We start from the raw sequence: 16,857 nt of genomic DNA on the forward strand, positions 1-16,857 counted from the left end.
GAATAAGTCTCCCACAGTCAAAACTCTGGCTAAAAATATACTTAAATGTAGATGCAATCAAGTTTTATTTAGGTTTCTTTGAGCTAGCTTAAAAGAAAACTCTTTTATAGCTTTTTTTAAGATCCCACTTTGAGACTCGTTTCAACGTATTTTCATAAGACCTAATTTAAACTTGTTTTTTGCGATTTTTTGAGACGATTTAAACACTATTTCCGTGATTTCTAGGAGATTTGGTTTAAACCCATATTTTTAAATTTGTAGGAGACCCAATTTAGACTTTATTTTTGCGATTTGAAAGGCACTCCATTAATATTCGCTTCCTGTGTTTGTTGGAGACTCCTTTTAAACCCATAATTTTTTTATTTGTAAGAGCCTCAATTTAGACCTGTTTTACTATTTATTGAAGACTCAATTTTTTAGACCTGCTTTTTACTATTTGTAGGAGACTCTATTTAGACTTTTTTTAGGAGACTCGATCTAAACTAGGCTTTTGAGGTTTAAAGAAGCTACATACGATTTTTCGGAATTTGTCAGACACACTAGAAGTAAAAACCGTTGAAGTTTTATCAAAAGTCAAAATTTCAGCCAGAGATTCCAACAGCAGACAGGTTTCTTCCTTATGGGCTCATCAGTACTGTGTAGGAAATCTGCCGACCCTTACCAAAAAATAAGTTGGGTTTTACTTTGTATACACATTTTAGTTGATATTAACTTGGTTTTAAGTAGGCTCAAGTTGTGCGCATATTTCAATAAACTAGTTAAAGGGGTAATAAGTTATTATGTTGGCAGGAAAATCCTTTTTATTTTTTAAGCTTGTAATTAGTTGGTTTTTAGAAGTCAGAAAATTACATGTTGGTTTAAAGTTTGGTTTTAATTAATATTCAGTTTGAATTTGTCCCAAATACAAACTTTAAACCCAGTTTAAGTAATTCCTAGCCTATTTTTTTTAAGGGGATATCAGTAAAACTAATTTACATCGAGGGTACTTGCCTTGTATGTGAGCAGTCCACCCTTACCAAAAAATAAGTGGTCTAAGAACTATTTAAGTTGGTTTTAAGTTTATATTTGAGACAAATACCAACTAAAAACCTACTTAAAAACAACTTAACACCAACTTAAAAACAACTTAACACCAACTTAAAACCAACTAAAAACTTACTTAAAATGTTACTTAATAAAGACCACTTAAAGCCAACTTAAAACTTACTTAAAATGTTCCTTAATAAAGACTACTTAAAGCCAACTTAAAACTTACTTAAAATGTTACTTAATAAAGACCACTTAAAGCCAACTTAAAACCAACTTATTTTCTGACCACTAAAAACCAACTAGATACCAACTTAAAGAAAATGGCATTTTCCCACCAACTTAAAACCAAATTAACTAGATTACTGAAATATGCTGACCACTTAAAACCAACTTAATATCAACTTAAATGTGAATACCAACTAAAAACCAACTTATTTTTTGGTAACGGCACTGCAATTTATTTGGAAATTCTTCACCAATTATTGCATGGGGGTTGTAACCCTTCAGGTTTATTTTCCCCCGTATACTTATTTTTTTAACTTTTTCTGTGTTTTATTTACTTTTGTTATTACGTTTTCCCCGCACTCTTGACCCTCTAAATTTACAGTTTTTGTTAAGTATTCGTAAAGCCCCATACGTCAAATATCTTAGAATTCCGAGCTCTATTTAATGAAACTAATCCCCGTGTTAAATATAAATTTAATTTAATGATAAACTAAAAACTTAAATAACTTTTGAACCATACATACAAATTAATTATTGTTTATAAGCCTTATAGAACTCGATCAAACCCCACGATAAAATATAAAATTAAGATAATTAATTAAACCATTCTCTCAATATAAATTATAAACTAAATCCCTGCCTTCGGCAACGCTAAAATTAATCCCTCGCTAATTAAAGTGTTTTTATCTCGGTCACAAGACCATGGTGCAATACATTCAGCAAACTTTCCCAGCCCAGGTTTTCCCTAAAACTTTCCGAACTAGACCAGTAAAATCCGCTCAGCTCACAGCGATCCCATGAAGTCATTTCAAGTTCACAAGCTTCGTATTAACTATCAGGTAGCAAGATACCAAGAAAAGCGGACGTTTTCCAAGGTTGCCGCCATAGAGTCGCGAGGGCGCCTGGACATTTCCGCTTGGAGACAGAAAATCGGGAACATCGAGACTCTCTGGCATCCCCCCTCCCCCGCAACCCCGAGCGACCTTTCGTAAATCGGACAACGTCACCACCGCATGACTAGACACGAGTCTTAAATACACCAATGACCTAGGTAAAATGGAAGGTCACCAGTTGCTTTTTGTTTCAACCCCGCCCCCCAATAATCCGAACAAAACCAAGAGACAGAGCCCCAAAAAGATAGAAGTTGAGAGAGCTTTGGCAGACCTTGACAGAAGTGAAGAACTCTGCTTTAGGCAGACCTGGACAGAAGTAGAGAAGTCTGCTTTTGCAAGAACGGATAGAACTCTGCTTCTCGGGCAAGAGAAGAACCATGTCGAAATAAATATAAAATAATGTGCGATGAAGTCGCGCTTAAATATTAATTAACCCTCAATGCAAACCACATCATCGGAACCACGCTCCATGATTGCCAAGATGACCCACAGCCAGGACATTCCGACCGGAAGAACATAAGCCAAGCAGTAATGAGTCTGAGAAGCGTGATGCCCTCAACACCCTCGAATCACCTGTTGATCATCCAATATCTAGCCATTCCGAGAGAAGACAGCCAGATGACCGAGACCGATTCCCTAGCCTAGCCGGACATTTCAGACTGAAACCCGAAGTACCTACGCCCCCGTCAGCTTGTGAAGTAAAAGAATATAGGAAGAAACCCGCAATCCGGCCGCCAAACCGTAGACGAGTAAATAAAGAGAATTAGAGAAAAGTGTGAATAAAGAAACGCGTAAACAAGCAATCCCCAAAGACGTCCCGTTCTGTGAAGTGCGTGTGTCGGGCATCTTACGTAAACCGAGGAACGAGAAAACCCGTAAACGGAGAGACGACAACGTAGCGGAGGATACCAAAACCAAGTGATGAGTAGAATTTCCATCATAACCCCCCCCCCCCCCCCCATTGTAGAGTACCCAGGGTCGAAATACGAAGTAGTCAGTGAAAAGTAGAGAAAAAGTTTAAGAAAAGAAAGCTTAATCCCTCGCTATTGTCCGAGAAAAGGATTTAAGAGAGGTCCCCTCGAGGTTGAGAGTTCATTCTGCTTCTTGTATTTATACATTTCAGATTACTTTTTCCGTTCGCGCTGTGCCCTCGCCGTTGTTTTTATTTTGAGTTAATTATTGTCATTGTTTAATTGTAGAATCTTTAATTGTAGTGTTTATTATTATTTAGTGTAAGTGTATATTTGTTTCTGCCCCCTCCATCCTTTGAAACCAAGATGCCTGAGAGTAGGGATACCGGAACTGATACCATAGAAAATAGTAAGAGATAGTTTCATTATCAAATTTAAGGTCAAAGAGTGTATTTTTAGTGTTTAAATTCCCCTCGTATATTGGAGAAGCTAAAAGAACCATAGTAGAGATGGCCTAACCATCACTAGAAGCGAAGTAAGATTATCCCCTCAGTTCCCCCCGCAATTTTGTTCATTTGTTTTTTGTATTTTAGTGTTATTTATAAATTTGAGTGTTAAATAAAGATTTTGTGATTGATTAACGACAAAGGGTTTCCATTCTGAATTCGAATCTCCCCCTCTTTTTTATTTTTTTCTTTTCCCTGTATGTAACCCCCCTCTCTCAGATTTAATTCACTCCACGATAAGGCCACGACTCGCATTTTGTCGCCATCTTCCCCCCGCCTTGGTGAATTAAAATCTATGAGCAAGGGTTAGGAATATTTCCGTCCATAAAATCTATGACGAATTCCTTAAAAAACCTTACAGGGTCAGCTATACAGCAGACCACTTTTATGCTCGAGCGTCTGTTGAAATTCAACATTAAGATAATTATTAAACAATGAATCGAAAATGACTACCATGCTGGATTGCAAGTTTTAAAATCTCCAGACTTCATGGCTGGCTCTAGATGTTAGACTATTTTTCGCTCAGTTCAGTTTATTTACACATTCATACTTAGTATTCATTTTACTTGAAATGTTATATCCTAGTTTTAAAATTTCAAGTATATTATTTAGTAGACTTAAAACTTTTAAACTGTTATTTTATTACAAAAAGGTTTCAAGTGAGTTGAGCTTAACCAAAATTAGCCAGCCCATCCCTTATGACCATTTTGTAATCAAGCTTCAAGATTCAAGTTGCAATCCATCATGACAGTTGAACAATGAGCTTTTATATTACCTGTTTAATATTAAACTTAAGAGGCCATTGTAGTGGAACTCATGAAGATGAGTTCAGTTGTTTGGACTATACTATAATATAATGATAATAGTATCATTCAGAAGTATAGTACAGTAGAACAGATGCAATATTTGGTGTATTGTTTGGACAAAACTACATATATTTATATAATTGGCGCCGGATCACTGCCTCGCGCGAGAACGAAACTCATTTTAGAGAACACTACAAAAATAGCTAGATAAGAGGACGAGTACTCAGGCTTTCGCATTGCGTATTTTCTAAAGCAGAAGTCAGAAACCGTCGATCGATTAAAGGACTTCCTGGCAAGGTGCAAAACCTATGAGCATACCGTCATGTTGTTGTCGAAGCCAGATCTTTCGCCAAAACTTTGGGCTGAAGCCGTCAACACTATGACGTATGTCTTGAATCGCACAGCACCTACCCGAGTTAAAGGGAAATCGCCTTTCAAACTCTGGACTGGCAAGCCACAGCTATCGTTAAAGCACCTTCGAGTCTTCGGCACCGAATGCTACGTCCATATTCCAAAAAAGAAGAGACGAAAACTATCAAGGAAAGCTTGCAAGGGGTCTTGTTGGATATGAAGAAGATGGAGATGGGTACTGAGTTTGCGCACCTGCAATCGGCAACGTTATTCGGTCTCGAGACGTGAGATTCAATCCTGAAAAGTGTGTAATGGAGACACTTCCTGTTGTCGTTGAAGAGGTCCCTAACCAGGAAGAGTTGGTTGTCACTGATGTTGAGGAAGATGATGATGCTTCATCTTCAGATTCCAGTACAGACCAGACCTCATCCAACGAAGGTTCCGATTGCGGAGACGCGATCTCCAGGTCCGTCGAAACACCCAACGACGAGACCTCCAGATCCGTCCGACCAGCACAAGACGTGGCGTCCATACCCATCTCTAAAGGCAAGACCAGAAGAACCATGGCTCCTGTTCTCCAAGACAGAATGAAGTTGAAACCACTTTCTTGCACGGCCTGTTCTCCTCCAAAAGACAAAGCGTTCCTGGTATGTGACCTGTTACCTACGATCGCCAAGGAGGCTCGCTCATCCGTTAACCATGTGCAATGGGAGAAGGCAATGAATGAAATACTCGCAGCTATGGAGAAACTTGAAGTTTATAAGCTGGTCGATCTACCAAAGGGTCAAAAAGTGATCGGAAACAAATGGGTTTTTCGCACGAAAATCGCTGAGGCTGGAACTATAGCCAAGCGTAAGGCACGTCTTGTAGCAAAAGGGTTCACTCAACGAGAAGGACTAGACTATCACGAGACGTTTGCTCCAGTAACACGCTTCGACACCCTGCGAATTTTTCTGAGCATCGTTGCCCAGAAGAAACTAAGCATGCAGCAGTTTGACGTTAAGACGGCCTTTCTCCACGGTACCTTGACGGAGAAGATTTACCTACGTCAACCTGAGGGATTCGAAGATGGAAGCGGCAAAGTCTGGCTACTGAAGAAGAGTCTACGGTCTGAAGCAATCACCTTATACGCCTCAGCAATCGGAAGTCTCCGATACGCAGCCATGGGTTCCAGACCAGACATAGAGTTCGCCGTAAACCGCGCCTCTCAAGCTATGGCAAAACCGACTGTCGCAGACTGGAATTCGGTCAAACGAATATGTCGCTATCTACGAGGAACGACAAATCTTGGGCTGCTGTACAGATCAGATGATGTCTTGACCATAGTCCCTTACTCCGATGCTGGCTATGGTGGATGCGAGAAATCCAGACGTTCAACTTCTGGTCTCGTTTGTCTCATGGGCTCTACTCCGGTCACTTGGGCCAGCAGGAGACAGCAATCAGTCAGTCTTTCAACGACCGAGTCAATTGATGGCAGCTACCGAGGCAGCGAAGGATGTCGTATGGATAAAATCAGTCATGGCCACAATTGAATTTGTGAACGATGAAGTTCCAGTACTTCGAATCGACAACGCCCGGTACGATTAAGCTAATCCGTAATCCCGGGTTTCATCGTCGGACGAAACATATTAACGTTCGCCAATTCTACGTTCGTGAACTGGTCGATGGTGGGATGCTTGATGTTGTCTATGTACCGAGCGAAGATCAACTAGCCGACATCTTTACGAAGAGTCTCCCGGCTGAAACATTCATTCGTCTTCGTCAGACAATGAATCTGCGAGCATTAACTCAAGCCGAGACGTGACATCCAGATCCGTTGAGGACAGTCAGAAGTCAAAAACGAAACGATCTCCCGACACCGCCAAGAAGTTGAGCAAATACATGTTCACCCATATCTTCATTGAGGGAGAGTGTTGAAGTAAACAATGAAGATATATTGTTTTCATAACATGCGGTTATCTTATCTAATATGTTTAGTTTGTTTTTTAACAAGATAAGGCATTACTATTGAACGTCACCGCAGTAATAGTCAGAGTCATTCAGCTTCTGCATTTTCAATAGTAATGTTGCTCACATATTAACTGAGTTATATTGTAAATAGTTTTGTACATAATGTTTTTAACTTCGTTAATAAATTACTAGTTGGAATTTTATTACTTCGTCAGTTTATTCCCTCTTCAGTGGCTCTGCTCCGTGTGCATTGACACAAAACTCAACTCTTATTTTAATCTAATATTTTAACCCACAATCAACTCTCAATTAAGTCACTTTCAAATCTCCAAAACTAAGTCTTCCCAAATGAGACTAAAATGAGTTTTATATAATTATATTATAATAAAACTCTTTTAGTAAGACTAAAATAGATTTTATTTAGGACCCTAAATTCTGGTCTCAGTTTTATATGCTTACATAATACTTAAAATAGTTGATCCTACATTGAGACTAATTGGCGACTAAAGTAAGACTCCCATTTTGGTAAGGGATGGTGGGAACAAATGGTTAGTCGAGTGAATTCAGTTCATACCACCTTCACACAATTTAAAGTTTTCCGACCTTCAATGTTATAATGTTCCCATAACTGGCCTAAAACATAGCAAACTTTATATATTTTTGTCTTCCATCTACCCCACAATGGAAGGCTAGGTGGCTTTGGAAAATCCTTCCTGTCCCAGCAGTTTTCTCCCACTACTGTACAGGCATTTTATTCTTTCACTTATTGTGGCTTAGCTCCGATCTGGGTAAAAATTGCCATCTTGAAATATAGCGGCCCTAATCAATAATAGTATTTGAAACTCATTTTATTTTTCCCAATGATACACGCTATAACTCCAAATGCCGCTTACATCACACCTGACAATTAATCTTCTATAGATTTTTATCACATATCAAATGAAAGTTCAGAATCAGGTCTGAAAGCAAAGCCTGATTAGGAAAAATCTGATATCTGTAGTTTGACCTGGAGAAACATAACAATTATGAAGTTAATTATTTACAGATTCTAATGCAGTTTTGAATATACCTACATTTTAAGCTATTACTTGTTATCATATGTTAAAAAGATCGATTGTTAGATTGTTAGATGGCGGATTTTCCCACCCCGCAGAGTGGAAAGATACTATATCATATTAACGCCTTCAAATGTGTAAACAATCAAAACTTCATAAATTTTATAATATTGCTCCATGTCAAACTGCAGAATACATAGAATCAGAGTGCTTATAACCATAATAATAATAATTTGTTTCTGGGCCTGATTATGGACTTCCATTTGATATCTATAGGATAAAACCCATACAAGATGGCTAATTTGTTGATTCATGAAAGATTGGGAGATCACTCCATGTGAAAGAGTGTTTTCCAAAAGATAAACCAAAATTTCATAAATGTTTCAATTTGTTCCGGGTCAACCAAATTTTTCCCCTAGAATTCGTGTGTATTAGTATTATTTTTTAGTTTGCTCAGATTAGTTTTGTTTTGGAATTGTTTCGGAACTAAATTTTTTACCATATTTTTATGCCTCAGTTAAAATACATTGTGATTTTAATGAATTTTTTTTTTAAATAACATGATTTAAAGAATGTATTTAATTAAATTGATTTAACCCTTACCAAAAAATAAGTTGGATTTCAGTTTGTATTTAGTTTGTATACACATTATTAGTTGTTATTGAGTTGGTATTAAGTAGGCTCAAGTTGTCAGTTACTATTAAAGGGGTAATAAGTTGTTATTCAGTTGGTAGCAAAATACTGCTTTTGCTAAGTTTATAATTAGTTGGTTTTTAGTAGTCAGGAAATTACAATATTTTTAAGTTGGTTTTTAGATGTTTCCCTAGTAGGATTTAAGTTGCTTTTAAGTAGTTAAATGTAAATGTTGATTCTGGTTTAGTTGGAAATAAGTTGATTAATAAAGAGGATTTAAGTTATTTTTAAGTAGGCATTTGTCCCAAATACAAACTGAAAACCAAGTTGAAATACAAGTTGTCGTAAGTGGTTTTTAGCCAACTTATTTTTTGGTAAGGGAAATCAGCCAATTAATTAAATAAATTTTTTTCAATCAGTTTTAATAATTAAAGTATCTATTATATTTTTTAGTAAGTGAATTACACGTACACAAAATACATAGCTACTTTCTTATGATGTAAGAACTTTTTTAATTTAACAATTTTTTTAATTTATAGCCTTGTTGCAACTAATGCTGCCAGGTATAGGATGGCTGCTGGAACTGAAATTCAACTTCTCGAATTTGGACTTCGTAGGGCACAAGGACCTGATGGTGGACTTTCCGCATCAAAATATGCATATATTGGTGGTATGTTTTTAATGTTAAAATATTATGAAAAAAAATTGATTTTTGATTATACATTATTTTAGCCTTTACTTTAACTTTGAAAATTATTAAAATGGCCATTTTAAATCTACAAATTATATTCATTGTAGGATTATCAATTTTAATTTTGGATTCTTATATTTGTGTTTTTTTTTTTTTTTTTCAAATTATCGTATGCATTAGTTAATAAGTCTTTATTTAATAAAATGTCAAAGTAAAATACTTTAGCCTGTAAATGTTTTAAATTCAAAGTTACCATTTCCCTGTTGCATACATTTTTGTTTATTTTAGGTTTTGATGGAACAAGCAATGTTTTGGCTGGTAAACTATATGGTATTCCAGTCAAGGGAACACATGCTCACGCTTTCATTATGTCATATTCCAACTTCGATATTTCCAGTACTATGGTAAGCTATAATAAAGATTAATATTGGTTGAATGTATAATAGCACCTAAAATAATTTTAAATACCAGAAATCTTTGACACAGAGCAATTAGATAATAGAAAATATGATTAAAGGAAAATTACACCCTGAGAAAAGTAAGTCAGAAAGGCTATCAAAAATAAACCAAAGTTACAATTGAAATTTTCCTCTTATCTGTATTAAGAAAAACATTTTCAACGTTTTTGTTTTAAAAAAATAATACTTGAGACTAGGCACCTACGCGACATCCTCACAAGTGCGTAATGCCATCATAGCTTCTCCCTTTCCTTCCTGAAAGTCCTAATTTGCGCAAGATAGCCTAGTCACAATTTTTTACAAACATAAATGCTCATCGTTATTATAGATCATGCATAAATCTTCCTTATTGGAATTTTGTCTGACTATGCTGAAGATGGCACTACACAACAATAGGGGGGTTTTCCTGCTTCAATTTACTAACACCACTCGACACATTCTGTGGCATGTTCAAATTAATATATGCCATCAAGCATGCGCTATTATTTAAAAGGAAAGCCCCCTACTCTTGTGTAGCTCCATCTTCAACATAGTCGAAGCATTAGAACTATTTATTTTCCACAGCGTTTTAAACAAAAATAAGGATTTCTTAGGGTGTACTTTTCCTTTAATATAGCTTTTATTTATTAACCTAAGATTATACCTATAGCTTTTATTTATTAACCTAAGATTATACCTGTAAAATTATATTTCAATACCCACAAGCTTGCCATCTAATAATCATAATTTGATTGGCTAATAACAAAGACACCACCATAACATAAAGCATAAACTTGTTTGTTAATAAAATTAAAAAAATTTCAGATGTTGGATAACCGGAATACTGGAGAATGTATGGACTTCGTTAAAGCGAGTCTTCAGTGGCAATCAGAACTTTCAAAGTTTTTACATGTTTTAAGTGATGAAGCAAGTGGTGGTGAACTCGCAGCCTTTATTGCCTATGCTGTTGCTTTTCCTGATAACTTCCTTGCATTAATTGATACATATGATGTTCTCAGGTAAATTAAACACTACTATCCTTTTGTGACTAATATTTTAATAATATTTTTTGTGTACTTCGGAGCCTGGTCATTATGTTATTGGGGGTTTTTTTTTAATAAAAGCATGCTACTGGATCTAAAAAATTATTGTGAGAATTACTCCATGGGATATCCACGACTCTAGCACTTTAGTGGAAGTATAACTAACTTTCTTTTTAAAAATATTCAAAATTATCAACATTTAAATTGTCAAAAAAAAACCTTATTTTCAAGATTTTCAATTATTTTACCAAAGATTTTATGGTGATTTTGTAAAATTCTAATGCATCCTAAAAGCATGTTTCTCTCAATCACATTTTTTTAAGCTAAAGTCCCTTTTGGGAAAATTCTTTTTGATAATTATATTCCCAAAAACCTAAGTGAACCTTCAATAATGTGGAAGGAAATTATATGCATGGGCATGTTTAATGGCACTCTAAATCTTTCTTCAGCAATAAAATAAGAAAATGAAGGAAATATTGAAATGAATAAGGACTGAATCTACATCTACATTTATATTTTAAATCAAGTGCTTCAAACAGTTATAAACAATTTAATGTGTCATTTATATATAACTAAATATTTATTGGCTTATTTGATTTTGAACTAGTTTGAAATAAGTTCAAGGGACATAATTCAAATAAATTTTTTAAACCAAGTAGCAAGTACATTCCAGGAGGTTAGATTGAACATAACTATATTTTATCAAACAAATGTTCTTCCACATGTATATAATACCATGCGTAAGTAAATAAAAAATGTGTAAAAGTTGATTCCATTCCCCAATCTTGATCTATTGACAGTCGACACTAGATGGTAGTGATTACCTAAATATTAGCTTGCAATCTGAAGAAGTAAGTTATACATGGAAAATCAACTTCTGTTTGCTATTTTAGGGGAAGGCAATGGACGGTTGCTCCACTACATAGCAATGGTCTTTCACAACACAAAATCAGGTGAACATCTTTCCTGTCTCTCCTTATTTCTTTCACACGTAGTAAATACCAAATAGCCAGATTTTCACTATTCTAAGATACCTTCTAAACATTTTTTATTTCCGCCTCTTTCTAGTTATGTTTTTTTCTATGTGATAATACTTTTATTCACTGAAGCACCGTCCACTGCTTTCAAGCGTTGACTCTCATTCGATGTAATTAATATTAAAATGAATGTTTTATCAATATTTGAATACATATTTTCGCCATTGAAGTTCGTACCATTCTTGTTGGTAATCCTTTTTGGTTTCGTTTTTATTGAAACTATTTTCTGGGATTCAATCATTTTAATCATGCACATTCACCCATGTCTATTTCATGAGCCACTTAAAATTTTTTTATTGATTTTCATAGTAAATAAGTATGCTCATGGGGGCTCCCAACACTTTCCCATGGGTAGCGATTTTTCTCTTTACTAAGGCCTTTTTATAAAGTAACATTGGCTTTCTTGTTTTGATGTTGCTGCTGTGTCACAGGTGAGGTATCGAGGACATTTAACTACGAAAAGCCCGGGACATAAGGGTAAATTCAACAAGGCACCCTGTTTTTAAGTATTAACTGGACTGGACCTTAAGTTTTTCAGTATTTTTAAGGCCAATTTTTAATTGACTAATAACCATGGGCTCTGACTCATTTAGTCACAATTATCATCATTAATACAAGACTTGAAAAATGCTCTGTGTTTGCTTTTTGCTCACGACTTCATCTCCGGAGGAAGAGTGGCTATGACCTCCCCAAAAAAGTCGATATTAAGACTTTCAGAAAAATTAAAGTAATAATATCAATTTACCCCCTAAGTTTGTCTAGGCCATGCTTGCTTTTGTTCAAATATAACTATTTAAACTAAAGGTTTTCTGAACGTTGAAAAATCCACTAATTTAGTAGAAGCTTCTAACAATTGGCATAGTGTGACATATATTTAATTTTTGATGAATAAGTATAAGTTGCTTAAGTGCCTACTTGATTTAATTGTCTTTATTATAAACAGTTTGTTTTTTGTGCTCTTAAATGCTTTTAAAATTGTTTATGGATGACCAAGAGCAGATGAACTTTTTTATCCCTTATCGTGCTTGCCAAAATCTTAAATTTTCAATGAATATTAAATTTTTAAACTAGTTTTTGCACCAAAAGACAATAATTAATTCACATTATCTAGTTACAAAAATCTAAGTTGTTTTTAATCCACTATAAAATTGTTTTTGCAGTAAGTGGGTTTTTTTATGATCAGGGAATTGGGAAAAAAAAATTAATTGATAAAAACACATAATTTAGAACTGTAGATCAGTGATGCATTTGATCCTTTTTTGTACTGTAAATACCTATTGCATCTTGTTTGATGTTTATTAGTCTTGGTAAATAATAGTTGTTGCCACAACTGATGAAAGTTGGACAGGGAAAATATAACTATTTTTAAATAGTAAAGTAAAATTTCACTAACTATGACACTTTCTTCTTTTCACACCCAAAATTTTACTGAGAACTAATAGTAACTTATCTACAGCAGGCTTTATTGCCTCCACCATCTCACATAGCCTTTGACAGTATTTTACTATGGGGTAATTTTTTATGTGGTGAAATAGCTCCCAATGAAATATTTGCCATAGTTTTGGAGAACATAATCTAGAGTTATGGTTTAACTTTGTGTTGCATAACTACATTTTCATCTTTTGTTTATTGCTGTTGAAGAAAAAGCTGTCCCATTTTTGTTAATAATCAGAAGTATTTGTACAAATAATGGTGAGTTATTATATTAATTGAATTTCAGCAACTCATTTGGATACTACAAAATTTGAGAAGCGGCTAGGGCTTAAGAATTTTAAGAATGTTTTTAAAAAGAAAACCAACGAAATAATTTTTGGTTTATTTTTGTCATTTCTTTTAGGAGTGGTCTTCTGAATTTTTGTGCTGTGGCTTTGGCGCTTAATGACTTCGGCTATAAAGCAATTGGAGTAAGGATAGATAGTGGAGATTTGGCATATCTGTCAATTGTGGCTAGAGATACATTTTCAAAAATTGCTAAAAGGTACTAAAAAAGAATAAAAGTGTATACACTTAAATGAAATTAAAGTTAAGAATTACATGGAAATTCCTAAAAATAACTCCACTTGGTAAAATTACTAAAACAAAGTTTTTTATATTTGTGATAGGAATACTAGGATATTTTAACTTAGGCTTTACATTACTACTACTATAGCTATACTATTTCTGGAAAATATCTAAAGGGGATTCGAACAATTTCCATAAGCCAATCACTCTTTACTGTCACTATGCACTGCACATGGCAATAGAAATCACCTGTAATTTTGTGCTGGTAGCATATGTTATTAGAATTCTAGTTTTAGTGACTTCTATTGAAAATTTACTGCCGCTTGAATTCACTACAATGTTACTGTGCTTTAGGCTTGATGGAAGTAAAATTGGTGCTCTACAGAAACCAAAAATTGCTCTAATGAAAATTTTGTTACTAATTTCAGATATAATGTGCCTTGGTTTTGTGGAATGAATATCATAGCAAGTAATGATATAAACGAAGATACAATAATTTCACTAAACGAACAGGTTTGATTTATTGGCTTAGAGCATGAATATATTTGGTGTGCTTTTTCTCTAAGCAGAAAATTCCAACTGCAGTCTAATTTTCAGGGACATAAAATAGACTGTTTTGGAATTGGTACTCATTTAGTTACATGTCAAAAGCAACCTGCCCTTGGTTGCGTATTTAAGGTAAGTTTAATCTCATATGTGAAGTTTGTTTTATCTCTTCAGCAAAATTGATATCTACAAAAGTTGCTGCTGCTAGGATATTTCACGGTATCTATTTCATATACTGAAATCTTAACTTTGACATTTCCTGAGCATATTCGTGGCTTTTTTTCCCAGCTGAATCAATACTACATACAGTGTTTCTCATAAGTTGTGTACAAATTCAGTGGTTGCATAAGCTTGTTTTACCTTGTAATTTTCCACCAATTGTTAAACATCAAACTTTTTACAAATAGCTAAAATTCCAAATTTACAAAGCTGAAATGAGGAAGTTTTTTATTCCGACTCTGCCAAAGATGGTGCTTGCTATACAATAGTGACTATTTCTAGCTATTATTTTATAATGGCGTATGATGTACACTTGGTGGTACATGTTATTTGTAATGTGCCACCAAGCGTACATCACACACTGTTTTTAAATATAAATGGGAAAGCCAGCCCCTATTGTTATGTAGACCCATCTTCAACAACGTTGGAATAAAAATCTTCATTGGGTCAAGTTGTAATTTCAACTTTTACAGAAAATGTTTGCAGTCAATGTAATGTTTTTTTTATCTTCAGCTTGTTGAAGTTAACGCACAATCATGTATAAAATTGAGTTTGGACGTTGAGAAAGTTACAATACCCAGCAAAAAAACTGTTTACAGACTTTATGGCCAAGATGGTACGTATTAGTTACTGTTCATATTTGCTCGAGTGAATGAAGAGAATGAAGCCTTTGAGACAGGTTAGCCAACGCTAAAATAGGTGTAGATGGTACACAGTAAAGCTACTCCTACATGTTTTTAGAAGCGGCTTAACCAGTATAGTATTACGATTGAAAATTTTATTTTATTCTATGTATCCCCACTAACTGAAGTAATTGTTGATTTTATAAAATGTCTTTACGCTTGCCCAGCTTGTTGAAATGTTGCCCTGGAATAGTTCAGCCAATGCCTAAGAATGAGTTCATAAACTCTTTAGTGGGAGAGAAAACGGATCCACAGCTGAAGCGGGAGGCAACATTTCAACAAGGTGGCCAAGGTTATTTTATAAAAAGAACTATTATGCTTGAAGTTCTTTGAAATCTTCCTCAATAAATTAGACAGCTGAGGTAATTACAATAACTTTTAACAGTTAAAAATTTTATGAAATGTAGAAATATTAAAATTTTCTCAAGGTGTTGGATGTGTTTTTGAAACACACATACATGCTAACTTTGATTTATTTCAACTTCAAAAACAAATGAATATTTGACCAAGTGCTGTAATTTTTCATATAAAGTACAGTCTCAAACAACATTTTGTCATTTTCATATTTTTCTATAAAGGATATGCTTTAGTTGATCTAATGCAAAGAGTTCATGAACCTACTCCAACAGAGGGTAACAGGGTCCTTTGTCGACATCCTTTTCAAGTGAGTTCCATTCTTGTTAATCGCTAGGGACTTGGCACTATGACTTCATAGGACGTTATCCTATTAAAAAGTAATTTTGTCTTATACATGTAAATTTGGGAGGGGCTCGAAATTAGTTTTTTAATCTAAGCTTATACGCCTCTTGGTTCAGATTTGAAGGTTAATTAAGCGATATTTGGTAAGAGCACGTTGAGACCAATCGAATGATACCAATATCAGGTCATATCAATTTTCAAGGTCACTGGAAGTGACGTCACATGGTTTGTATTTCCGGAAATCCCCCACTTTGACCCGTAAGACAAACAGTTCTTTGTTACAAATCACTAACCTAATTAAAAAATACCTTGACCCATCGTGTACCTTATCACATGCTTATTTTGCCATGGGCTCTTGGACTATATGGTTTGAGAATGAGAACGCTTTGCTAGCTTAGAACAGTACATTGGATCTTAGCCCGAGTCTTACACTAGACCATTCCAATGCATATAGTGAAGAAACTATTCATCATAGATATATTTTAAAACCATCATTGGATTCCTGAAATTATAAACATTTTATCTTTCAATATTTATAGTTATTTCCAGTTAATTTTAATTCCTAATTCATTAAAATAAAGATCAGATAAATTTTACGACGATCCCTCAAAACCTCAGGATAGCCAGAACTGCATTTAAGGCAAGACAACAAAGAGGTAGCAGTGACAGCCAGTGAGAAAAATCTCTACATCCACCTTTAAAACTTTTAGGATAGATAAAAACACTATTGTACAATGGTGGATTTTAATTTAATAGGTTTTATTATCGTAGTTTGGATATAAATGAAATTATTGTTTATTTTCAGGAATCAAAAAGAGCTTACGTCATACCAAGTAAAGTAGAAAGTTTACAGAAATTATGCTGGGAGGATGGGAAGGTAAAAAACTATTTTGTATTACTAAATTATATAAGTATTTAAATGAAGGTTTCTAATCTTATGTTAAAGATGGCGCTGCACAATATTAGGGAGCTCTCCCACCTCTATTTAATAACAGCATGTGATGCACATTCCAATGAAAGTGCATTGCATGTCTTTGTTAAATAGAAGGGTGAAAGTTCCCTAATGTTGTGTAGTGCTATCTTCAGCATAGAGTTAAAATCTTCCTTATTTCGGGTATTTGTAATCGAATCATCACTTAATC

At 34.6% G+C, this 16,857-nt stretch overlaps 1 protein-coding gene across 3 annotated transcripts in view; it reads left to right on the forward strand.

Annotated features, from left to right (window-relative positions):
• The window catches only part of Naprt (nicotinate phosphoribosyltransferase), a 30,218-nt gene that overhangs the window by 11,729 nt on the left and 1,632 nt on the right, over positions 1 to 16,857 (forward strand). Inside the window, exons 5-14 of one of the 3 annotated variants that reach the window (XM_090177099.1) lie at positions 8,899 to 9,029; positions 9,339 to 9,454; positions 10,313 to 10,506; positions 11,424 to 11,483; positions 13,405 to 13,545; positions 13,997 to 14,081; positions 14,154 to 14,246; positions 14,847 to 14,949; positions 15,595 to 15,680; positions 16,521 to 16,592. In XM_090177099.1, the coding sequence (XP_090033225.1) occupies positions 8,899 to 9,029; positions 9,339 to 9,454; positions 10,313 to 10,506; positions 11,424 to 11,483; positions 13,405 to 13,545; positions 13,997 to 14,081; positions 14,154 to 14,246; positions 14,847 to 14,949; positions 15,595 to 15,680; positions 16,521 to 16,592 (1,081 nt within the window). The remainder of the gene's footprint in view (positions 1 to 8,898; positions 9,030 to 9,338; positions 9,455 to 10,312; positions 10,507 to 11,423; positions 11,484 to 13,404; positions 13,546 to 13,996; positions 14,082 to 14,153; positions 14,247 to 14,846; positions 14,950 to 15,594; positions 15,681 to 16,520; positions 16,593 to 16,857) is intronic. The other 2 variants (XM_090177100.1, XM_090177101.1) reach the window with 2 other exon arrangements.

This window comes from Leiobunum rupestre, chromosome 6, assembly GCF_980474605.1.
Source record: "Leiobunum rupestre chromosome 6, qqLeiRupe1.1.hap1, whole genome shotgun sequence".
NCBI classification, from domain to species: Eukaryota; Metazoa; Arthropoda; class Arachnida; order Opiliones; family Sclerosomatidae; genus Leiobunum; species Leiobunum rupestre.